This window comes from Ziziphus jujuba, chromosome 5 (assembly GCF_031755915.1).
Source record: "Ziziphus jujuba cultivar Dongzao chromosome 5, ASM3175591v1".
Classification (NCBI taxonomy): Eukaryota; Viridiplantae; Streptophyta; class Magnoliopsida; order Rosales; family Rhamnaceae; genus Ziziphus; species Ziziphus jujuba.
In genome coordinates, this window is record NC_083383.1 from 28,265,804 (window position 1) to 28,292,412 (window position 26,609).

Sequence of the window (26,609 nt, forward strand, 5' to 3'; positions counted from 1 at the left end):
CTACAGATGGCTCCACCAATCCGCTTGTGGTGTGGAAATTGAAATGAAATTGAGCTCAACTCGAGAGAGGGCATCGGCAACTTGGTTTTCATTCCCATGTTTATATTCAATGTGGTAATCATACCCAAGTAGTTTTGGTAACCAACGTGCTTGAGCCAGTGTTGTTATGCGCTGCTCCAACAAGTATTTCAGACTTTGTTGATCAGTGCGGACTGTAAAAGAATTCCCGAGCAGGTATGGTCACCATTTGCGTACTATTTAACCACCGCCAACATCTCATTTTCATATGCTAAGAGGGAAAGTACCGAGCCTTGCTTGACTGAAATAAGCAAGGGGTCGTCCATTTTGGGACAATACCGCACCAATTCCAATTCCACTGGCATCACACTCAATAACAAAAGGCTGTGAAAAATCTGGAAGTGCCAGAACAGGGGCTGTGGTTAGTGCCGTCTTCAGCTGTTGGAAAGCAACGTCGCACTCTTGAGTCCAATGAAATCCTTCCTTGCTGAGTAATTTAGTGAGGGGCGGTGCAATGCCTCCGAAGTGTTTAATGAACTTCCGATAATATCCTGCTAAACCCAGAAATCCACAAACCTCCCGGATGGTCGACGGGGTTGGCCATTCTCGAAAGTTTTGCACCTTGACAGGGTCAGCACTTACTTCTGCTGAAGAAATTATGTGGCCCAGATATTCAACAGTAGTCACCCCAAAAACACATTTTGACTCCTTTGCAAACAAATGATTAGCGGCAAGAATGGAGAGAACTGTATGGAGATGGCTCAGATGTTCCTCCCAACTTTTAGAAAAAATCAAAATGTCATCAAAGAATACCAGAATGAATTTCCATAGGTAAGTTCGGAAGATGTCGTTCATCAAGCTTTGAAACGTGGCTGGGGCATTGGTGAGGCCAAAAGGCATTACGACAAACTCGTAGTGGCCTTCATGAGTTCGAAACGCCGTCTTGGGAATGTCTACTTTGTGTACGCGAATCTGATGGTACCCGGATCATAAATCCAATTTTGAAAAAAATTGGGCACCGTGGAGCTAATCCAGTAACTTGTCAATCACGGGTATGGGATATTTATCTTTAATAGTGATCCTGTTAAGTGCTCGGTAATCCATGCAAAATCACCACTCCCCACTTGCTTTCTTAACTAATAACACCGGTGAAGAGAACAGACTGTGGCTGGGACGTATGAGTCCTATTTGGAGAAGTTCACGAACAATTTTCTCTATTTCGGCCTTTTGATAGTGTGGGTAACGGTAGGGACGCACATTCACAGGAGGGTTATTCGCCAGAAGTTGAATTCGGTGGTCATGGGATCTCTGTTGTGGAAGAGTCGTAGGATTTTGGAAGACTACTGGAAATTTGGAGAGGAGTCTATCTAATTCTGGTGGGTGGGTTGAGATTTTTTTGGTGGCTGATGTGGCAACCAGCTGGAGGAAGAATCCTGTACCCAATCCTACTGACCCGTGGGAGCTTTGGCATTCCTTCTGAGAAAGGACTTCTAGTCCTTGTTGGACTCCTTGAAAAGTATGAATGATCCCATCTTGTTTGAATGTCATAGTGAGGCGGGCATAATCGGTTTCGATCGGTCCAGGTGTAGTAAGCCATTCGACACCCAGAACTATCGGACAAGCCGCCACAGGAAGCACGTAATAATTTGCAGTCACGGGACACCCCTAAATTTTCATGGTGAGCGCATGGCAGAGACCAGCACATTCAATTCTATCTTTGTTGGCTGCCATAACATGAAACTTCTTGCTTTTCTCAACAGGTAAGCCATATTTGGTGACCACTGCTTGATCGATGAAATTATGGGTACTCCCACCATCGATGAGTACTGTTAAATCCTTGTTCTGCAACTGTCCAATAACTCGAATTGTTTGCGGATGATTCGTACCCGCTATGGCATGGAACGAGATTTCGGGTGTAGTTCCTTCAAGCTCCTCTGTTGCCGTGTCTTCCAGATTTCCTTCAATGGTCTCAACATCATCGCCTATCATGAAGAGCTGAGGTCGGGCACAACGATGGCCAGAAACAAATTTTTCGTCACAGTAATAATACAAGCCTTTTTCACGTCGTTCACGAGTTTCTTGTGGGGTTATACGTCGGAAAGTAGTGGAAGTGATGTTGGATGTGGATTTTTGAGAAGGTGGAGGTCCAAGTAATCCCTCCGTGGAATTTTCCTGTGTTCGAGTTGAAGGCGTTGGTGAACGATGGAATTGTGGAAGTTTCCTTTGCAGGAGATTTCGTTCCTCAATTAGGTGAGCCACCCCTATGGCTTCGGTCAAAGTTGGTGGATGTTTGATTTTAGCATCTAAGCGAATGTCATCTCTTAAGCCTGCAATAAAACACCCAATTAAAAACGATTCCGGCAATCCGTCAATTCGGTGGGATAATTTCTCAAAATTCTCCTGGTAAGCCTCTACTGTGGTGGTCTGTTGTAGACGAGTCAAAGATTCGGAAGGATCTTCGAATTCAGTTGGTCCAAAGCGTAGGAGAATGGCTTTTGTAAACTCTTTCCAAGATACTGGCCCACGAAATTTCATGAACCACCTATGCCATTGGAGGGCCAATCCCTCCAAATGGAATGATGCCAACGTAACTTGTTGGTTAGCAGGAACTCCTTGGAACTCAAAATATTGTTCTGCTTTGCACACCCATCCCTGCGGGTCCTCTCCATCAAATTTCGGGAAGAAAAGTTTCAGTTGATGGTGGTTGGGTTTGTTGGCTGTGTTTGAGGATTCTTCAAGAGAAAAGGGATTGATATCCTGAGAGGGTTGGAATGATTTAGTAGACACCTGAAGAGATTGAAGTTCTGACAAAACCATTTGCAATGTTGCAGTGACTTGCTCGAACTGTGTATTCACCTAGTGGATACTAGTCTCATGTCTTGCCAGGGCCTCGTTTATCTCATTTCGAAATTCAGCATTAGTCTTGCCCCGGGTATCCATTTGAACTAGGTTTGAAAACCAATGATGAGAGTGTTGTGTATATGTGAGGTAAGCCCCTGTTTTGGGCAGTAAAAGCAGGGCCAATCGGAGTGGAAAGGATGAAGAGAGTAAAGAGAGAAGAGATGGAACTAGGCTCTGATACCAAATGTTAGGTTCAGAATTTCAAAGCAATGAAAAGGAAGAGATAGAAAAGGAAGGAACTCCCCTGTTTCGGTTATAGAAGAACAGAGCAATATTCTAGAGAGAGAGACTAGAGAGAGAAAGTTAGAGAGAAGGTTAATAAACTTTATCTGATGCCATATTTCATTCCTACAGTACAATATATATACCCCTACATAACAAGAATCAAGAAATGACTTCCAAAATATTCGGCCCCATTACTACCACTAACTGCCCCTACCCGCAATACAGTCATGCCTACAACTGAAATAACAACTAAACAAAATAACAATAATATATTAACTAATTTTATTCTACCCACTACTAAAGATAATAGCACCAGTATTAGACCTATTCCTAACGGCCCCACAATCCCACTAATTGGCCACGTAAGACCTGCATGGGCCATGCAACCAATGTGACCCAACATTATCATTACTTTAATTTATTTAAATTGGTGAAAATAATACAACTTAGGTTGCAATTGACTAAAAAGAGAGGGGAAAAAAAAAGAAGATATAAATTCAGAGGCAATTAATTAATTTTTTGAGGTCCTAATCCTCCTGCCCAAAAAAAATGTTTATTAATTAGACTCAGTTGGCTTCTTTTTTTTTTTGCTAGAGTAGACTTAGTTGGCTTTGTGCGTGCTTTTATCCCCTCAAGAAATGCAATTATATTAACTTGAATCATATCAAAGCTTATATAGCTTTTTAGAAGAAAAATAGCTTATGAGGTTCAAAAGCAGTTTTAGTAATGTTTGAATTTTGGATAATTTTTTGGACGTATTTTTGTGGGTTATAAGCATTTTTAATTAAGGTTAATAAAGAATAGCTTTTTTAAAAAGTGTTTTTTGAAAAAATAAAGGAAGAAGCAAAAGTTATATTATATAGGACCTTATTTATGTTCCCCAATGATATTGTTGAGGTTCATCTAGGGCAGGACAATTAAAGCCAAAAAATAAAAAATAAAAAATAAAAAAGCATCTGTTGACTTTATATTTAGGACTAATTACACAATATTCTTTAATTTACTATGATTGTGTCCTCGTTTGAAAACCTTGCAGTTTAAGATATTGATTTACAATATAGTGCAATTTAGTCCATTTAAAATTTTTAAGTTTTTTTTTTATGATTTTTTTTTTTGGCTGTTTTTTTTGGATTTTTGGTTAGAAAAATACTATTTGTCACTACTGATGAACAATTATCAATGAAACCTATATGTCAAATGACAATTTAAATAGGTACAATTTTGATAGAATTAAGTGCTTTAATTAAAATTTATCATATAAACGTCGTCACCAGTGATGACAAATAGCAAGATTCTTTTGGCTATTAGTAAAGTTCAAACATTTATATTCTTTAAGAAATTTACAATTAATGCAAGTCACATGAAACAAAGTTGTTTGCTATATGGTTAGCCTAATAAATCCAATTGGTCAATCATAACAAATTGTAAAGCAATAGAGAAACTAAATTACAACAGTTTTATTGTTAGGATTATTTGAACATAGTATCTCACATGTAGAGGGGTATGAATATTGCTATTAGACTATTTTATAAAGAGGTATGAATATTGCTATTAGACTATCTTTGCCGGAACTAAATTATAACTACTTGAATAACAATTTTTCAAAGGAAAAAAGGGTATGGTTAAGGGCGAACATTGATTCTAATTTTTTTTTCTTTTGGGATTAATTGTATTTTGGTACATTCAACTTTCAAGGTTTGACTTAATAAATTAAACCCTTGATTTTTCAATTTGTTATAACTTAAACTTTCTTTGATTTTTAATTATAAGGTTTAATAGCAGTCTCATGTAACTGGTATCAGATTGTATCAATTTTCAAATTAGAAGGATATTAAAATGCAAAATATTACAACTATTTGTTTGCATTTCAGTATCTTTTTTTTTTTTTTAAAAGTTGGTGAAGGCCTCCAAATTAATATTAAATTGTATTAAATTTCAAATTGGAAGAAACTAAAAACATAAAATTTTACAATTTTGCGTTTTATTATATTTTAGTTCAAAATGTTATACAAATCAATATCAGTTATGTGAGATGATTGCTTAGCTATATTAGTCAAAATTTAAAAATGCCCAAACTGCAATAAATTAAAAAATTGAGATCCTAATTGCTAAGTTGAAAAGTTAAAAGTAGAGGTAGTAATTTGGGTTATGACATGGCAATACCATTCGAAAACTATAAGGAATAAATGAGTTTAGGTTTCTCATAAATCGGTTCGGATCATAATCAGATCAATCCGTTTAATACGATTATTAATTGTATCATTTTCGAATTAATCTGTTTAACTCAAAATTAACTCATTATGATCTATTTAGTAAACATGTCAGTTTCAACCTGACACAATTATATACCTATTACAACCCATTTAAGTTTAATTTTAAATTATAATTTTACCCATAATATATTATTTAATAAATAAAAAATATTATAAATTAAAAAACTTTATAAAAGTAATTTTTTTATAAAAGCACATGTATTGAGATTTGTATTTTGTGGATTAGGATTTGCAAATATAATTTGAAGGTATATTACTATGAAATTTAAATATTGTATCTTAATTTTTTAATGCTTAAGTTATTTTTATGTTATTTTTAATTATTATTTTTAAATCATTTCTAAATAGAGAGCTTGATTTTCAAGTTAGTAGAATAGATATATTAATAAACAAGTTAATTTTCAATAAATATGTTAATTTTGAATTAATATGTTAATTTTCAATAAATAGGTTAAGTTTTAGGTTAATAGATCAATATTCAGGTTATAGGTTAATAGGTTAACACGATCTGTTAAAGTAATCATGTTAAATGGGTAGTGTCAGATTAACTTATTTATAAATAGGTTGAGTTAGTATTTAGATACTTGACACGATTAATAAACGAGTCGGGTTAGAGTTGAGCATTTTTGACATGATTATGAAATGGGTCAACACGTGGACACGAATTGCCACTTCTAATTAAAAGCCTAAATTGCAAAACTCTAAAAATCAAATATATTAAAATATAACTAACCGTTTTTCTTTTTTTTTTTTTTTTCAAAGACACAATATTTTATTGTATATGTGAAATACCTCTTTCCTAATTGTAATAGGCATTCAAAGGATTTATAAAGTTACACAACTATGAGTTTCAAAAGAATCCATATAATTAAAAAGTTTAGGGACATAGTCTGAATAAACTCTGAAATAATATAAAATCAAATCTTTGACTCTTGACCAGTGACTCTTGAAAGAGATATACAAATATTGGGTTTCAAGAAGCCATCGGTATCGTTAAGTAGCCTTTCGTTTAAATTATACTTTGTCAATTGATAATTATGCCTATTAAGTAACTAGACACATCTTATTTAATAAAAATTATAAATAGTTCATGCATAATCAAGGTTTTTGGGATATAAATCGTATGCTGTTTGTTGACATTTCGTTGATAAAAGTGATAAGGTTTTATATTCATTCAAAGTGATAAGGTTTTTATATTCACCAATGTCTCATTTGATATGTAGTATTGTATTGTAATATATTGTATTTGAATAGATTGGAATGAATTGTACAATATTATACTATATTGTGTTTGGTATTATAATGTATTATATTATTTTTTTATTAAATAAAATTAAAATATCCAAATTTATATATTTTATTAGCATTAATATTTTTTATTCATAATTATTTTATTCAAATAGCTTAATTAAAAATATTTATCCAATTAAAAAAAAAAACTGCCACATATCTCTATTAACATCGCCAATCCAGGTCTCCATGTATGAAAGAACCACCAAATCTTGGTTTGGGGGGGGGAAGAAAAACTACTGCTCTCCATATCTAAAAGAACCACCAGATCCTAAAGAAAAAAAAAAAAATTGTTTTTGTGTTCATCCAAGTCCCAAATAACCTCATATCCATCTGAGCAATTTGGCTGTTACTCATGGGTTTGTGTTTTTCTCTTTGGATTTTCTCTCCGTCACTCTTCATTTTTTTTCTCTTTGGTTTCTTGTCCTGTTCTTTTGGTCTCTTACCCACCAGCAATGTCACACTAGAAATTCATCCAAAAAAAAAAAAAAAAAACCCAAAAATTCACAAAACTCCAAAAACATCAATCTTTACCAATTCAAAAATCTTCTTCCGTCTGCATATACAATCTTTCATCAGAATTCAAAAATTGTTGAATTGTCGGCACTTGAACATGTACATCGATCAATCTCTCTCTGATGTGGTATTATTTGCTTGGGCAAGGGTGAGGTCTTTTTATTCTTTTTTTCTTTTTTCGGTTAAACTCGCATCTGTGTTTTGTATTAGCTAATATCAACTATTTCTTTTATATAAGTTATCCAGCTCCTCTTATATTAAATTGGATCACACGTATTAAATTATCCGAAACTCTCGGCCTAGGCCTCTCGGGTACTACGTGCGTCCCGCCTACACATCACAGCAAATTTTGAAGGAACAAACAAGAATCCAGAGATAGAAAACTTTATCACAATTACAACAGGGATAGGAGTAACTTACGGATGGGTTGTATAACAATGCATAGTCCCTTAGGAATACAAGAACCTGGCTCTGATACCAATCTGTCAGGACCCATCTAAGATCCCTTACCGGAAACCTAGACAAGTTCTGATCCTAAGTAAACCTTACCGGACCCTTCAATGGAACATCCGGCAGCATCTCCCCTAAGGGTTGGACTTACCATTAAATTTTCTGCATAGAAATATACTTTTAACAATATCTCTTTATTTCTCCCACCTTACTACAATTTAATTTCCATAAATTTGCAGCACTTCAAAATTAACAGGGAACCAGTGCAATATTAATTAAATAAATGTTCAATGCAATATACAAAGCATTTAAAATTACAAACACTAATATAATAGTTAATACAACAGTGAAAGGAAAGAAATATAAGAAGATAGGAACAATGAAAAGAAGGAGCTACTCCAATTTTCAGCGACGGAAGAAAACGTCGAGCTCACCTCGGATGATCAATGTCTACTAACTTGGGTCTAAGGGAACAAATTTTAAAACGTAAGATGCTAATCATCTCAGTGAGTGATTTCATCTATTAAGGAATAAGGATAATAAATATAAATAGTAATTATTTGAAAAATAACATTTACTCTTAAAATTCTCACAATTCACTCAGTTAGAAAGGTTCCAATTTTAAAACGTTTTCGTAAAACCTTGTAATTTTACACTCCAAAAATTAAGGAATCCATAAATAAATAAATGCAATATTGTGAATTTAAAATGTACCTTTAGAACAATTTAATAACAATTAATTAAATTTATAATATAATACCATAAGCTAAATAAAGTCACAATAAACAAATAAATGATAGAATTCATATTAGAAGGATTTAGCATAGACCAAAATTAACTAAACAAATATTCAAATCAATGAAATAATCAAAAAATATTAATAATAAAAATGCAATTAATATGCAATAAATAAAGTAATGAGAGACTCCAATTTAAATAATTAATAAAATCACAGTTAAATATTTTTAATTTCAAATAAAATTTGAAAACATTTAGTTTTGAAAATCATATCGGGAAAATAGCTTGGCGCGCAAACTATATATCAGTGATGCCTGATGGTGCCCAGTGTCCCAAAGCACCACTGACAGGGAGGTTAAAGAAAAAAACCTGTATCCAGGCCGCTTGGCTGTCCCAGCAGCGCCGATGCTATAAACCTCAATCCCAGCCATGGAGAAGGGCAGCTATAGCCAATCTCAAACTTGCCTATTCTCGGTCTGATGGCAACCATGGGAGAGTATAAACCTGCGCACTCATCACACTCCGCCTGCGCGCTAATCACATCCACAACTACAGAACACCGGTACTGCATAGTACGTCTTAAAAGCCAAATATATATCTATATATACCAATTTCCAATTTTTATAAAACAAGGGCTAACACCCATCAATTCCAATTCATAAATTAATCCATCACCTCAAATCCAATGGTATATATATATATATATATATATCCAAATTTTCTAATATCATAAAATGATTTTCGAAATTCGCCTCAATGCATTATAAATTTATTTATTTTTTTTCCTTCAAATCTGTAAAATCAATCCACTCTAAAAAATAATATTTAAATCCTGTGTAATTATTCTTAAATCCATGCAACAAATTTAGTATGCATCAAAATCCCAAAATATTCTCAACAATAATTTATTAAAAATTAAATTCGAGTTTCCTCAAAATCAGAATATAATTCATATGCACACATATTTTATTCTACCCCAAATTTTTGGCATAAAAATTTCCAAATAAAATTTATCAAATATGTAGCACATACAACATATTTTTAAATTAATCAATTAAAACAAAATATGCATAATTTAATGTCCGAAAATAAATTGAAGGCGAGTCATTCACCTCAAGCACGCATATCAATCAAGATCCTCCACAGGATCAGTCCCAGGACTCACACGTGCTCCTAAATATCAATATTACACAAGATCAATTAAATCAATATTTTATTTGGGTATTTTACACATGGGTACCTGAGGAAGCTAACACAAACGGTATCCGAAATTTACAAGTAATCACGTATTGAGGCTTACCTCCCAGAGTTCGGACCTGTGGCTCGTCGGAAAGGTTTTGGACTTAATGTCCTTGGATCTCACAAATTGTTGAGAGTTGGAGGAAAAGGACCTTAGATTTGGATTCAGGGAGGTTGAATTAGTGGGAAGGGGAGGGGGGATCACCGGAATAGGATTTCACGGTGAGCCACCGTGCCTATCGGAGAAACTCACTGCTGCTGGGCCGTCTGGTAGCCAATGGCCGTGAAATTTGGTAGGGAGGTAGATATGGTGATAGGTAATCCAATGGAACTGGCGATGAAGCAAACAGAGGTTTGATTTGAGAGAAAATGGCCAGAGAAGAAATCGGCACTATCGTCAGAAATTGCCTCGATCCGAGTGCGTCGGTGGTCGCTTGGCCATGAAAATTGGCTGGCCGGTTGGAAATGAGGTGAGCTTCCTAGGAGTGTGGTGTGTGTAGCTTAATGGTGGTCGAAAATGGGTCAACAACGTAAGGCTGGTGGTGGCTCTCTCTCCTCTCTCTCTCTCTCTCTCTCTTCCCCCTCCCCCACACTCAGTTTTGGCCAATTAAAAAAACACCCTATGGGTACACTGTGCACTCACAGGATAAGCTGGGGAGTCGACATGTGGCACACACCGTGCACATGTTTTTCACACGTATAAAATAATATAAAATAATACGGTATTAAAAAAACTTTGCAGGTCCATAACTTTTCAACCAAATGCCTAAATTAGGCGTGCCACTAGTTTATGGACTCATATTGATGAGTACTTTACAAACATACCAGAGTCAAAGCAAAACTCTACAAAAATAAAAAGTCAAACTTGGCACCCTCGGATAGTTTGGATCGCAATTTGTCTTACTCATAACTTCAAAATGGTAGCTCAGATTTTGACATGCTACTAGTCTACGAACTCGGGTAGACATATACTTCGTAACGGTGCCTCAGTAAATGTAAAATATAAAAATTTACCCCTTCTTGGTCAATGGCAGTCAAATCCTATCAATCTCGGTCAACGTGAAAAAAAATTCGGTGTACTTTGGGACTGGGTGTTACAGCATATGTATATATGTTACGATCAGTCATTATTATATCATAATATCCTAACTTTATGTGCAAATCAATAAGGATAAATTAATCATTTGGACTGTATCCTAGTTTATAAAATCAAAATATCTTGATATGGTAACGATGGTATAATATTGTATAGTATTATCGTTCATCACTCTATATTAGATTAGAGAAAAAAAAAAAGAAAAAAAAATATGATAATAAAAATTGTACAAAAATAAATCTGACAAAATCAGGGCAACTATATTAATTTACAAAAAACAATCAAATTAAAGGTTTTTTTTTATTTGCTAAAAAATAAGGCTTTAAATATTCAACTAAAAAATAACTGATATATTGTAAAATAAAATTTATAAAAAAATTTCTGAAAAATGAATAAATATATGACCAAAAATAAAATTAAAAAGGAAATATTGTGAAAGAATAGTAATATGTTTGATTGATTGGGAGATCAGAGAGATGTAGATCCCCTTCTTGGTCTTCAATGGATCTATTTTTAGAATGAAGCTTCTGAGGTTAAGGCAATTATCATGATGGAAAGAATTACTGTAACGATCCGTCCTGAAAATATCTGAAATTTGAAAATTTGGATTGTTTGACCAAGTTTGACCAAATTGGATTTTTAAGTGGGACCAAGTATAACTTTTTTTTTGGAAATGGATTTTGGTTTTGACTCTTATTTCATTGCATAGAGCTCATTGATATGAGTTCATAGATCAATAGCATGCTTGATTCTGAATTACGGTTGAAAAGTTATGGCTTTGGAAAGATTTTTTATATCAGTATTATATTAATGTTTAAATCAATCTTAAATTTTTGTTTGTTAATGATCCAAGAATCTATATATACATGGGTAACTGTGCTTTTTGAATAATTTAAAAAATACCAAATTTATCCCTAAAAACCTTTTGACCTACGAGCTACCCGACTTATGACCCACGAACTATTTCACACCAATCAGGTCACATCGATGTGAGCCATCTCCGACCATAGTTGACCACCATGTGCATGCCACACACATTGCCCATCCCACGACAACCTTGGCCATGAAGTTTCAAGCTAAACCACCGCTGAATGTACGTAAATCCGGTTGGCAAAGTCGATGGTGGCAATCCGAAAAGTTGTAAAAAAACTAGGTTTTTTGGCAATTCTAGGCCAACCCACACATCTTTTCCCCCTATTTTGAACATTTTGAGCTTAAATCCATCTTTCGTTTGTTGAAAATTTTCACGATTTAAGAGATCCATCAACATCAAATTTTGCTAAATTTTATGACCTGTTTTCTAGCCACCATCAACCTTTTTAGACCAATGTGAGCTTACATTCTTGTTCCCATTCCACAACCTTTTCATTGACATAAATTTTATGAATTTTGGACATCGTTTATATATATTTTCATTTTTGGATCAATTAGTTAAATAACAGGTAAAACTAGACTGTATTTGAACAATTTAGGATCAAATTGGAGTTGGTTTTGTGTAATTAGATGTTAATAAGACCCATTGAAAAGTTCAATGTCATAAAATTTTCCTTTACGTGGAAAATTTCAATTTCGGGTATCAAGTTCTAAAGATTCGCAATATAATTGAATCATTTGTTGTCTAATTTATATAATTTTAGAGTTGTATAAAGTATTTTAAGACATTTGCTACGCATTAATATCTTGGATTTGATTTTGAATTCTAAGGAATATTTTATCATATTGTCAACATCCGTGCTGAGCTTGGAAGCAACCCTGTGAACGAATAGAAGTGGACATCAGCGGTATACACGAGTGGTTTGTGTTTTTAAATAATTTTAGGCATATTAGTACAATATATATTTGGTTTGAATATTTTATATGTATGGTTTGATTTAAATGTTTATCATATAGTGTTCTTTGTATATTATGTGGAAATGTCTACTTTTGGATAAGTTATAAGATCTACATTGCTACTCCTTTGCGTATCTTGTGTTTCTACCTATCCACTCATTTTTGTTCAATTGCCTTTTATTTTATGGTAATACATGTATGAAAATAGTATATTAATATATGATTTTAAATAGTTATGTTATCATTTCATGTAACTTTTGATAATATTTTAAGTGATTTTAAATTCTGATAAGTTCAAAGTGAACTTGAAAATTTTGGTAATTAGATATCTTAGTATTTGAATTGATATTTTAGTTTATTTACAGAATAATTGGTTTTGAGAGAGAAAATTGGAAGTTGTATATTTTTAAGTATATATAAGCATTTTATATTTCAAGATGTTTAAAAGTGATTAATAATGATATATTTTTCACTATTAGTATTTATGTTTTGGCATAAAATAGTAATTTAGAATATTTGAAATATTTAAATAAATGGTTAAGTTTGAGTATTAAATTATAGTTTACGATACCATATTTAGATGGGAAAAATGGAAAGTATGATCTTGAAATGATGGTTTATGAATACTACACTGTTGTTTTTAAAGGGTGTACTAAATAGTACTTATGGTTTTGTTTTATGTTAATTAGTTGTGCGCAGGCTTAACCATCTTATGTGTAGCCACAACATGAAAGAATGATAATTAAGTTATGTGTTATTCTCTTGGAGTAATAATGAATTGTGTGTCACTCCTCTGTGATCATAGGCTGATAGGTTTTCATAATATGACAGAATGATGATTCTCTTTTGTATCATTCTCTTTGAGTGATGATGAGTTGTGTGTTATTCCCTTATGACATTGGTGTTTTTGTATCTCTTTGCTGTTTGATGGTGTTTTGGGACACTTTACACCAACTTGCAGTGCTAGGTATATCTTATGGTCCATTATATGACTTTTCTTGCGAATATACATATATTGTTGGTTTTTACTATATTTTCATTATCTCTTATATGATTATTGATTATATTATTTATTGTTTAGTATTAAATTTATGTTTCAGTTTTCTATTAATATTTTAAATTATTTAATTATGAATTGTTTAATTTATGATATTGATTTAGGGTACAAGTTAGGTTTTATGAAAGGGAAACTTTCAAAAGAATGAAAGGGAGATCTTAAGTGAAAGATTTTGAAGTAAATGGCTATTTTTATATTATTATTTTATTCCACTTACTGAGCATGTCTTATAGTTTTATACTTTCAAATTGTTCTCCTAGACCTTAACTGACAAGTTGCGCACATTACGTCTAGCATCTTCATTATCCTTTTAGTATATTCATCCTTTCATATTTTTATCACCTTTTTACTTCCATTGTTAATGTATTATCCTTTTTCATGTGCTTCCGTTGGACTTATTATTTATGTTGTCTTTATTTAGTCTTAAACTATTATACTTCTTTTTATTGCTCTGATGGATTAATCTAATATATATAACTCTTTATATTATCTTTTTCTCTCTTGAATCTTGGGTTTGGGACCTTTTGATCTTTGTATTGATGTTCTTGCGGGAATTTCATAAAAAATATATATATATTTATGATATTTTATCTATATTATTGGTTTACATCTGTATTACGAGGAGGTTCTTACTGGATTTTCAATAGAGAATTTGGTAAAACTTCACTAGGTAGGACCATTTTAAGCATTTGTGAAGGATTCTAAGGGCAATCCTATCAATCACTCCTTATAATTATTCAAAACTCTTAAATTAGGAAACTTGTTCAACCTAAGCATATTTTTCTTCCATTTGAAATTTGACCAAAGATGATAATAAATCAAGCACAAGTCTTTGAATTAAATATTGATTATAAACCAATGTTTCAAATATAAAAAACTCTAGCCTTATTTGGCTCTCTAAGTAGTCTTATTCAAGCTGATTTTAATCCTCAATTAATCTCCAAATTTATTATTATTATTTCTTAATAACAATAATAAATCTGGAAAATAGATGGTCTATATATATATATATATGGTTGTTCTATGGTGTAGTCCGTCTACATTCGAACGCGCACCAAATAGCCGCTACATTCGAACCCGCACCAAATAGCCTCATCCTATATATATATATATATATCTATATATATGCAACCAAGTTTAAATCAAATACTAATGTCAAGATTTTCTTTTTCAGTCTTTAGATCATATCAAAAGTTTTAAAATTATATTTTTATTAATCATATGATCTCAACAAGGTTCACTTTTCCTAAATAGAGTCTTAGTATGTCAATAAATTCATATTTTACCATTTTCGCTACTGTAATATGATACTTAATAATTGAGTTTATCCATGAGGGAACCAAACATCATCCTTAAGATGACATGAACTTGATCATATTTGGTAGCCATATCTTGTTTTAATTTGGCCTGGCAAAATACCACATGACCTTGTTAAGATGACACGAACTTGTATAGTATTTGTAGGTTTGGATCCATGATATTGGATTGAGTCCATATCAGTTTCACCTAATAAGCCCATTACAAAAAGTAGTGATAATGGATGGAAACCGTTAAACCCATCAGGCCCTTTAATATGAGGTATTTTTGTAATTTTATATGACATAGTAGTTTTACCCAAAACTAATTTTATATGAAAAGTTACATAGTGATGTATTGTTCTAGATTTATTATTTTCTAATAGCTATGTTGAATTTTAAATATTCATTCGGTTTATCATTTTTGAATATTTTAAATTGACATTGCATGTTTCCTGGCTATGATAGATGTTTAATATCTATTTAATTTGTAATATTTCAAATTGACAATTATTGATGAATGTGGAATTTTAGTATGTGGCTGCTTTTCTCTTTTTCTTCTTCTTTTTTTTTTTTTTGGGAGATATTTAGCTTATCAATAAACATGTCCATTTGATCTTTTTTTTCTTAAAAAAGAAAGAAAGAAAGGCTTCATTATATCATTTTGGTACCTAATCAAAATTTGGCGTACACGCTTAATGGGTTAACACGTTAGGTGACGAATTATACGGAAATTTAATAAATGAGTTTTGGTCTACATATCTCAACAAAAAAGCTTAACGGGTCATATTTAGGTCAAAGAAATTTGATACAAATATGACATGATACGATATGAATATGTTTTGACATGACGTGTTGCCAGACCTATTTTACTTCATCTGATTTGGCCTCCACTCTATTAATTTATTCAACATTAGTAACCAAAAAGAAGTAAATAATGTTAGTACAAAATAAATGAATCCAATCTAGTATATATATTTTGAAGGTAGTCGCTACATGGACTTACATTATTAAATGTCGCCCATGTAGAAGGATTGAATTTTGAAAAGGCAGTGGCATGCACTTTATTTATTGCTGCATTTCGAGTATCAACATCTACATTGGATGCAATCGGTTCCACAAATAGCAGTTTTATATATTGAACTTTATGTATTTCATTTGTTGAGGTTTTTCCAGTAATACGTAATTTTCTCCTCTTCATTGGCAAATAACTTTCAATGCATACTGTATTGGACGGAAACCCCCCCCAAAAAAAAAACAACAAAAAATAATATCTGTCCACATTTCATGATAACTAAATTTGATATAATTTATGAAAAAAATTGCATACCAAAACCAAAAAATGATACAACTGGGATGATCTAGAAATTCTATAGTAGGAAAATATCTAATACTATATACATATGATTTGGTAGCTAAAGTAACTTGTCTACAGTAATTTATCAATAATATGGTGATCTAGATATGCATGAATTGTAATTTTGTTTGGAAATTGACGTAACTTTTCTTAGAAAGGGGAAAAATATAACATGTTCTAATATTGATCCACATCCGATCTAAAAATGATTAGTAATAATGCCTTACATTTCTATTTGAGATAAACCAATAATTCATAGTTTTATGTTCCAGTTGAGTTATAGCATTCCATCCAATAATCTGAGGAAAAGTAGTGTTATGTCATCACTAAATTGTTTGCCAAAATCAGGAATGGTTTCATAACCCCACATTTACAAAAGATTGAATATTGGTAACCAACTTTAATTTTCAAATTACAATTAAATTCATTTGTGATAACTCCACTGTCTCCTTATAGTTCATAGTGTTCTAAGGGTAGAAATTGAAAACATTGAAGTCATCAACAATCGTAACATATTTCTTATTGATTTGAACCCATGGATCCACTTCAATTACACCATAAACTAAGAAATAAAGCAGTGTGATCTTGACTACATCCTAATTATTCTTAAAATGTGTATATTTAGACAATTTTTTCAAATCAGGTGGTTTAAGGTTAGATCTTTCTTCTAATAATCTCGCACACAAGTTGGTGGATTCAATATTCCTCTCCTCAAGTACACTTTGGAACGGGTAAAATTTAAACCAGTAATAAATGCAAATTTCCACTTAGTAAATCGAACTCCTGATCCTCCAAAGTGGAACTCGAAAACCTTTGGGATCATTACATATAACTTTTTCCCATAACATATTGTGCACTAAATGACCAAAGAACTTAAGGTTTTTAGTTTGAGCAAAGGTCTAAAGCAGGTCATCCTATACAAATTCAATTGATCAAGTGTAAGTACGTGTTTGATCACTATGTTTGCTTCCATTGGATTTGTAAAGGAATGCACCCTAACTTTGAATATATCAAAATATTTGAAAATACCTTCTTTCCACCTAGGAGCTTAAGCGACTTGCTAAATAATATGCATATAAATTAAATGGAAGTTAACCATTTGTCACATACTATTTTCCCACCCCAAATTAACATTAATATGCTCAAACCAATCCAACATATTAGTAAAAGTTATTAAATAAATTGTATTATCAATTGAGCCTTCGGTAATCAAGCCATAACAAACTAAAAAAAATTACTGATGGTCTATCGGAAATTACTAAAGACCATTGGGAGAAGTTGGTTTAGTAATTAACTACCAAGAGGTATCAATGATCATGAATAAAAAGTTTAAGACATATTATCAATAAACTTGATATACCTAATATAGAATTCATAAATGCATATCAAAATCTCATAATGTTGTATATTTATAATAAATATAATAAAACATACATGAGCTAAGTCTCAAACCAAACCACACATTCAATACATAATTGTTCACATATTCAAAGCACCAAGATACATAAAAAAGTATTAAATTTACCAACTTAGATGGGAGAGAGAACATTAGGACATCAACTGAGAACTTTGTTGGAGGAATAAAGTATTCAGAAGTTTACTGAATTTTTTTAGGAATGTGGTGGTGTGTTTAGACAACTTTTCGGAAAAAATCACAGCTTGATGCTTTCCTTTTTGGATTAGGATTGTAGCTTAGTACTTTCCTTCTTGGATTGGGATTGCAACTGAGAAGTGCACTAATGTTTCGAGGAAGGTAGTGACGTGTTTTCACTGTGTTTCTTGGTTTGCAGTTTTATACTTTCTTTCTTTGAATGAGATCACAAATTCTTTTTCCTTGGTGCATTCTAAAGTACAGTATGTAATCAATGTCACATATAAAAGAACCAAAAAGCAACATAGTACTAGGGACAAAAGGAGAAGTAAAAGAAATTTTTTAGCTAAAGCTTAAGTATTGTCCTTGGACAAATTTATATCAGACCAAAACGACTAATAAAGAGCTTATCACAAAAGAAATACCTTAATTCTCTACCTTTCTAATTTCAGCATAAATGTTCATTCCATTTAAGAGGTTGAATGGTTTGAAACTAATGTGAACATAAGTTAAATTAAACAGATATAGTGAAATTCAATATTTACAAAAACAATAAAGTGAAATTCATATGACAAAACTCAAAATATTTGCGCATAACAAACTTGGCTGGAAACCCATGATGATGTTAAAGGAGACAAGCCGCAATGGTAGAAGATATAAAAAATTATCAGAGTCGAGCTCAAACTCGAGAATAGAAGATCTATGGAAATCTGAAAGACACCCAGATAGTTCAAATCCTCGGTATTATTGTATTCTCTCTTCCTTTTTTTTTTTTTTTTTTGTTTGGTAATGTTTTTTCAAACATTTGCTATTGGAGATGATTGTGCATTTTGGTTTAAAAAAGGGACAACAACTTATTTTTCTTAATTTATTCAAATTTCCAATGCTCATGATAATTGCCTAAATTTTCCAATGTTATGCACATGATGTTGAACTTTTAGTTAAATCTACCTCTGCATGTTTCATCGTTCACACCTACTTTTCATTTTTTTTTTTCTTTTTTAACAAAATAATTCAATATAGGCTTTTCTTATATATATATATATATATTTTTTTTTTTTTCGAATTTCTTATTGGAAAGAAACCAAAAATTAATATAATTCTTTCTTGCACTCTTTCTATTTCACATAACCGGTTAAAAAACAAAATTGGGAATAAAGAAATTAAACAACTATTTAACAACAAATTTTAATATTTCAGAGGTATTTTTACAAAAGTTTTTTGAGAAAACTATTGATATTCATCTCAAACAACACGAACCAATGAGAAGTTATAGTTCAATCATGCACACCATAAACTAATTAAATCACAAATAGGGCCACTATGAATCTAATTGTTCCCTAAAAAAAATTCCAAACCTAAGCTTATTATACTTTAGTTTTTTAATAGGGTTGTAGGTTCGCTCGAGGAAGAAAGAGGAAAGGAAAGCAAAATCAATTTCATTTTTGTTGTTGTTTTTTTTTTTTTTTGGTTTATTTATTTTCAATGGAGGCAACATGCAAACTAATGGGTAAAATAAAAATTATGTTAACTAAAGGGTATCCATCATTGAGGCCAGGTTTGGATGGGCAATGGGCTAAATCTTTCGAAAATAATTAAATTATAAAAAAAGAAAAGGAAAATTTCATTGACCCCCTCAAGGTTTAATAAAGCATCATTCACCTTCCTAAAGTTATTTAATTCATCGTTCACCTCCCTGGATATTAACATCTGTTAACAAATTTTATATTTTAATTTATCTAAATTATAAAAGTCTATTTTACCCTTATATAAATTAAAATTAAAATTAATTTAATATTTTGTCATTTTACCATTGTGTTACAATCTTTTTACCAACATGTGGCACAAATTATGATATATATTACCTTATATATGTACATATATTAAAATAATTATTCTACCAATTTTGAAAATTTTAATATTTATATTTTTTTTATTAATTATGAACATGAAATGAAATATTACGTATAAAATACTTATTAAAAAAAATTCAAAGCTTAAATCATTAATTAAATATTTCATTCATTGCTACATTCAAAATGTGAAATATATGCATTTAGATATAATCATCTCTTACAATCAAATGTTCAAATCTTTCATTCGATAAAGACGATACAAGAAAGGGTCATAATCCAAACTTTTACAGTGTAATAAAAAGAGATCCTTCCATGTATGCCAACACACCTATAGCCATCATAGTTGGATGAAAGAATAGTCTCCATACATGTGATCAAAAATTACAAAAGGAATAGATCTTTATACAAAAGATTTCACTAATAGCCATAAAAAAAACTTCAATTATAGCCATCAAAACAGGAAAGCATAATAAATGAATTTCCTCCCATATCACTAACCTTGTTCTTGGTTAGTTGCAAAACCAACAATAAAATTAATTTTACCTTCAATTGATTGCTAGCCACCTTACAAGGTCGTTTGTTGTGACCAAATCCATTGCAAAGTCCACATTTGAGAGTGAATGACCTTTTCTTTTTCTCCCCCTCATCTGCTGCTCTTTTCCTTGTAATTTTTGGTCTTCTTGACATTCTTCTTCTAATTGGAGGCAACAACTCATCACACTCCACCTCTGGCCACATTGATTCATTGGGGATTGGATGTATCATTGACTTGTATGTTTCAATATAAGCTTCCCTAGTTAATATGGGATCAATATATTGCACAAAATCCAATCTTTTATGGGTAACGCATACCACATCATGCTTGCATAGAACTCCACTAATTTGCTGCAAATGAACTACATAAACTCCAGTTTGAGTTGCTTTATCCATAACTTCATATTCATCACACCTAGCCCATATGAGTCTAATATACCTCCCTTCCTTTTGAGTTTTCACAATCCTTTTTTGAATATTTGGAGGAATAGTGGTTGGCTAACTCACTGCCTTTTCTGGAAGCTTTTCGTAATTTTCCTCCTTATATCTTCAATAAGTGTAAGTATTGGCTTCTGTCTACTTTTACCAAGCCAACTATTGAAACTCTTAGTCATATTATTTGTGATATGGTCATTTTTAATACTTTCATCAAAACCATGTATAGACCAGTGGCAAAAAGAGACTTCCATTAACCATTTATATGCATCCTCCTTAACAACCTTGATCTCCTCCATATTCCTTTTAAAATCTTGAATATTTGTTGCCCTTGCTGCTGCCCAAAACAAACCCATAAGCTTCAAAGTGGGAAAATTTCCTCTAAAATTGGCATAAATATGCCTTGCACAAAATCTAGTTTTATGTAGGGAAAATTTGCTGCAAACTTGCTAATACTCCTTTTTGTCTACCAGACATAAATGAAGTAATCCTGGTTTCAGCTTCCCCACTATACTCATACAACAAATTTTAAAATCAATTCCATGTCTCTGTGCTTTCCCCCTCACATACATATATTGCAATTGGAAATATCCCCCTGTTTGCATCTAATGCCACAGCAGATAATAAAACTCCATTGAAAGGTCATTTTAAATGGTATCCGTCAAAACTAATAAAGGGCCTATATCTAGTCAAAATTTCATGCTTTTGTGTAGGAAAACTAAGGAAAAACCTTTGAAATTGTGAATGTCAATGATGGTTGGTCTAGCAACCTTTATTAATGGCATAGTACCAAGATTTTGGATCATCAATATGTTTGCATATTTGTATAGTTTTTTGTAACTCCCAGCATGGTCCCTTCCCATCCTATCAAGAGCCTTCTTCTTTGCCCTATATATTCTCTGCTAATTACATTTAACCCCATAGGTTGTTCTCAACTCATTCTCTAATACACTTATCTTAACATCAAGATTTGATTGAATCAATGATTCAAGTTTACTTGCAATCCAATTGGAAGTTACCGCATCATTTTTTGTTTTCCTTATGCAAGTATGTTGCTCTTTACATATCTTGACTTTAAATTTCACAGTATCTGGCAAATTGAGAGGTATAAATTCTCCAAGGACAATTATAGGTACCACATTTAGCACTTACTCTTGTCGTTTCATTTTTCTTTCTAACTAATGTAAATCCTTTTTGGATCACATAATCTTTCAATACTTTCCTAAAATGATAAACATCTTAAAAAATTTAACATTTTTGAGACTCTATCTTCCTTGTAGATTCTGTAACCTCCCTCCCCATCATATATCTAGCCATCCTAGGAATGGGTGTCTCTTCCTCTGCATCACTGCCTAGGCTACCATTATCAACAGATTCATAACTAGATAAGATATCATCACTTTCTTGACCACTTGCTTTTAAGTCAATGTTACCATTCTCAAGTACATGCACCTCATCTTTAGATTCTTGTTCCCACTCAACTACCTCATCAAAGTCTACACCATTCTTCAATTTTTCTTGATTTGAATGATTTAGACTAGTAAAAGGAAGGGTTGAATTCAGTTGGGTTGGACTAGTAAAGGTTGGAGTTGATTGTGTTTGATAGGAGATTTGGTTATTAGATTTATTTAATTCAATGTGTATATGGATCTCCTTTTGTCATTTCTCTCCAAGTAATTCAAATAAATCCATTGAATCTTTATTTGAACTTAAAAATTTCCTACTTTTAGCTCCTGAAATGTCAACCGCTAACTTGAAATAATCCTCAATTATAATCTTCTCTCCAATAGATATTAAATTAGAATCAGACAATAGACGAGCCAAGCTAAAATCATCAGGGTCTACATTTTCTATTTTGTATATCTCACCAAAGCATGAACATTTACATCAAACTTCATTTTACCTTAAAAGAAAAATACGTCAATTAAGAAGTGAAAATATGAAGCTCAAATATGTTAAAAAAAAGCTCAAATATGAAAATTCAAGGTACCATTTCCTAAAATAAAATTTTTCATCATGGATGCTATGGTACTTCATTATGTAATACTTGATACTTCAATACAAGATTTTATCACATTTTTTTTCCATAGCAATAGATATATATATATATATATATATATATATATATATATCATTTTTTTTTAGGTGTCTATAATCCTAAAGCAAAACAAAATGCATTTTGTATGTAGCAAGAAAGACGAAAAAAAAAAAATAATACAAGAACTAACAAAATGTAGAGCAATGTTGGTACAATTAAATGGAAGAAATTATAAACCAAGAAAGAAAAAAAAAATCTCAAAAATTTCTCATTCAACATTATGTTCCGAATAGTCCATCTTTGAAAGAATTTGGAAAACTCAAATTTCTTCAATAAAGGTTTTTCATTAAATACTAATTTAAGAGCTCTAAAATAAATCATTCAAAAGCCCCATATATATTCAAAATAAAAAAACCATAAAAAGGGAAGCAAAAGATGTAGACAAACCTTAAATCTGAATTAATTTCTGAAGGTCTCTGCTCAAGGTTTTAAGCCTCCTCATCAACTGTTTCTCTTCTTCATTGTGGAAGCCATAAAGATGGATTTGTTTGGGTTGATAAAATTTTATTTTTATTTTTCCTTTTGATATTTAGGAAGTTGTCATATATTGAGAAGGGTGCAAAAGGTGCAAATCAAGGTAATTCACGTCACTCTATTTTAAAATCACTTTTTACCATTTTTTTGCCATATTAACCCTTTACCCGTTATATTTAACGGAAATAAGTAACGATTGAAATGTCTAATGATAAATCTGAAACCTGAGGAGGTTTAATGATTTTTTCCCAAAAAGAAATAAATGAAGTAAAAGAAGAGAAAAAGAATGTAATAAAGAATCAAATTAAAAAGTAACATAATAATAGAAAAAAAAAATCCCACAAATGGGCATCGATGTAGGTCTATGTGGCTTTTCAAATGGGGTGGAGTAAATAATCCCACACCCTTAGGTGGGTTAAAATAATCCTATTTACCATGGTAATCAAATGTAAATTAGGGATAATTTTAACCCAATTCCAATTTTAATCCAACGTGACCAACCAGGCTCTAAAATCTCACATTCCTAATTTATTAAAATAAATAAATAAATAAGAATCCCTCATGTTTATATATATTATGGTGCTCATTCCCAATTTATTGATTTCCTTACTTTTCTTGATTTTCTGATCCCGAAAGTTTATGTATTTATCTAGCATTTTTTGGTGGGGCTATCTAATGGGCATTGGATCTTTAACTTGGCCCTTTAAGCGGCGTATCAAGACCTGCACATGATGAAACCAAAGTGCTATTCTTTTTACAATCACTCATTAACTATATACAAACTCTTCCCAGGAAAAATGTTTTACTGCCCTTATAAAAGTGTATATAAATGAAGTCCAACTTGTATCGTAAATAGAATTTTCCCAAAACATAATTTATATGGTACAAGTGTACTTTCCACCATGGATCCTCTTTCTGTAATAATTGGCCAATTGATTTCTCAAAAAGAAAACAATTATTATATATATTTTTTTAAAAAAATAAATAGTAAAAGATATTGATAGATTTTTCATCCCACTGGCAGTCCTGCTGATGAGCAAAATTTCCAATGCTAATGGAGCAGCGCTCCTTTTCTCTCACAGACAAGTGGACACGAGGTGACACACAAATGTAAAATCCATTTGTTTGTGAGAGAAGTGTGCACTTTCCTGAAAGCATTGGAAATTTTTGTATTTTTTTTTTTCTTTGTAGGTAGGGTCTTTCAAGATATACAAATTAAATTTTAAAACTAATTTTATTTTTTTTTATCAATATAAATTGTAGAAGTTTTAATTTTAATTTTATTTTGTCAATTTCCATTAGATTTGTTTGTATTTCTACATTCAGTTAATTTTTTATTTTTTTTATTTTTTGAGTTTTAATCCCATATTAAGTTACATATATAGGTGGTTTTATCCATAACTTTAGGATCTTAAGTAGAATTCCAACAAATCTCTTATGTTAATCCGGTGTAAAACTTGATTTTTTATTTATTTTTTCCTTAGAACCATTTTGACCTGACCAAAGCCAAAACCAAACCGATCCCTTTAATTTTGGATTATTAACTCTCTCAAACATATTTTTCTCAAACGTATCCCTGCCATTTTTCCTTCTCAAAATTAAGCATTTCAAGTGGGTGTTATTCTTCTCTGTATTTTCTTTGCTTATTAAGGTACTGAATCTCATATTTATATTTCTTCAATATTATGTTTTAAGCATTTGGGATTGAGTTGGCTATATATTCGATTTTATTCATGATTTCTTAATTGTCTCCATTTTATGTTGGCATTGAATTTGATCCCTTCCCTTTCCTACCATAAGCAATTTTTGGCTGCTCTCGATCTTTTTTTTTTTTTTTTAAAAAAAGAAAAAAAAAACTTAACAGCAAGTTTTTCATCTTTGTATTAATTCCGAACCAAGAAAATGAACTATGGATTATTATTTAATTAATATGGATTTTCCCTTGTGCTTAGGATACAAGTACAATTGCCATGGATTCTTTTAAAGGACAAGGAGGCATTCAGATGCTGTTAACAGCAGAACAGGAAGCCCAGCATATTGTTTCAAACGCTAGAAACTGTAAATACACATTACATCATTGTACATATATATATATATATATATATAATTACATGTCATCCATATTAATGATGGATGTTGTCTATCAAATTACCATGTTAAATAAATATGACCGACGATGTGCACACATCATGAATTGAATGATGATATCGTTTATTATGGCAAAACTATATAAATGTAAACAGTTTTTCTTCTTTTTTATTCGTCTCCTTAATTGATAAATTTTCTTAACCATATTTTTCAGTGAAGATGTCAAGGTTGAAGCAAGCAAAAGATGAAGCTGAGAGAGAAGTAGCGCAATATCGCTCTAATATGGAAGCTGAATACCAAAAGAAAAAATCCGAGGTAACCCTTTATTCATAAATAAACTTATGGAACTCTGAAATCCATGATTTTGAACCTTTCTCTTCAATTATTCTCCGGCTTTATAATCGCCGCAGATGAGCACTGGATCGGATGCAAAACGGCTTGAAGAGGAAACCGATGTGAAGATTCAGAACTTGAAAGAATCAGCAACAAAGGTCTCAGAAGATGTTGTTGACATGCTCTTAAAATTTGTCACAAATGTGAAGACTTGAGGGTGCATGGTTTGATTCAAGGTCTTTGAATTCAACTAGAAATAATATTTTTTTATATTTTCATTTTGTGGAGCTACTAAAAGCTAGTCCAACTGTTTAATTTGTTCTTTTAATTTCCTCTAAAAATCAGTATTTGAAGTTTATCATGTTTATTATTGCGTGACAAATGTCCTTTCCTTTTTTTCTTTTTTTTGTTTTAAAAAAATTATCCTTGTTTTTTCTTGCTTTATTTTGTTTATGCAATTTACAGTAAATGTAGAAGACAGTGAAGAGCTAGAGCACATGCAACGAAAGGATTCTGAGCTGGTATATAATCAATTAGCGCATATATATACATATATATATTATAAGCATTTTAGTACTACAATGCAATATTGTTAAATTATTTCCTCTGTCTTTAAAAATTTACTTATTCATTTGTAAAATGATTGAAAGTTCTCTACGGCAATAATCATTGTTATTTTATGATGAAAATAATCATAGAATATTCTGATTCTAAAACCTTCTTGTAATCCGGCAATCCCCAAAATAAAAAGAATATGTGTATATATATATGTATATATGTAAAATTAATTGGTCTTGTAGTATATTATAGATCTTCAAGTCCTTACTCTAGATCAAAATAAAAAAGAGAACCCAGTAATATGCATCACACATTTTTCCATAGGATTTCTCTTAATATTCTCATACATGTACAAGA

At 31.5% G+C, this 26,609-nt stretch overlaps 2 protein-coding genes across 2 annotated transcripts; one reads left to right on the plus strand and one right to left on the minus strand.

The window, feature by feature from the left end:
• On the minus strand, positions 1-2,835 carry LOC132803788 (uncharacterized). The gene is made up of 4 exons (XM_060817320.1): positions 1,716-2,835; positions 1,133-1,628; positions 306-796; positions 1-212 (listed from the first exon to the last, which is right to left on the minus strand). The coding sequence occupies exons 1-4, from the start codon at positions 2,833-2,835 to the stop codon at positions 1-3; spliced, it is 2,319 nt and encodes a 772-aa protein (XP_060673303.1).
• Positions 2,836-24,767: 21,932 nt separating this feature from the next.
• LOC107409528 (V-type proton ATPase subunit G3) lies at positions 24,768-26,100 on the plus strand. The gene is made up of 4 exons (XM_016016962.4): positions 24,768-24,924; positions 25,226-25,331; positions 25,576-25,676; positions 25,772-26,100. Exons 2-4 carry the CDS (start codon positions 25,244-25,246, stop codon positions 25,907-25,909), a joined length of 327 nt encoding a protein of 108 aa, XP_015872448.1. The 5' UTR covers positions 24,768-24,924; positions 25,226-25,243; the 3' UTR covers positions 25,910-26,100.
• Positions 26,101-26,609: the final 509 nt, after the last annotated feature.

What these genes read in the sequence shown, in the direction of transcription:
- LOC132803788 (XM_060817320.1), bottom strand. Translation starts at nt 2,835, where the DNA reads ATGGTTTTGTCAGAACTTCAATCTCTTCAGGTGTCTACTAAATCATTC. An exon ending in AGATAGAATTGAATGTGCTG is followed by an intron (nt 1,629 to 1,715) that starts GTCTCTGCCATG and finishes CTTGTCCGATAG; the next exon opens with TTCTGGGTGTCGAATGGCTT. An exon ending in TTTCAGTCAAGCAAGGCTCG is followed by an intron (nt 213 to 305) that starts GTACTTTCCCTC and finishes ATTCTTTTACAG; the next exon opens with TCCGCACTGATCAACAAAGT.
- LOC107409528 (XM_016016962.4), top strand. Translation starts at nt 25,244, where the DNA reads ATGGATTCTTTTAAAGGACAAGGAGGCATTCAGATGCTGTTAACAGCA. An exon ending in TGTTTCAAACGCTAGAAACT is followed by an intron (nt 25,332 to 25,575) that starts GTAAATACACAT and finishes CATATTTTTCAG; the next exon opens with TGAAGATGTCAAGGTTGAAG. An exon ending in ACCAAAAGAAAAAATCCGAG is followed by an intron (nt 25,677 to 25,771) that starts GTAACCCTTTAT and finishes TAATCGCCGCAG; the next exon opens with ATGAGCACTGGATCGGATGC.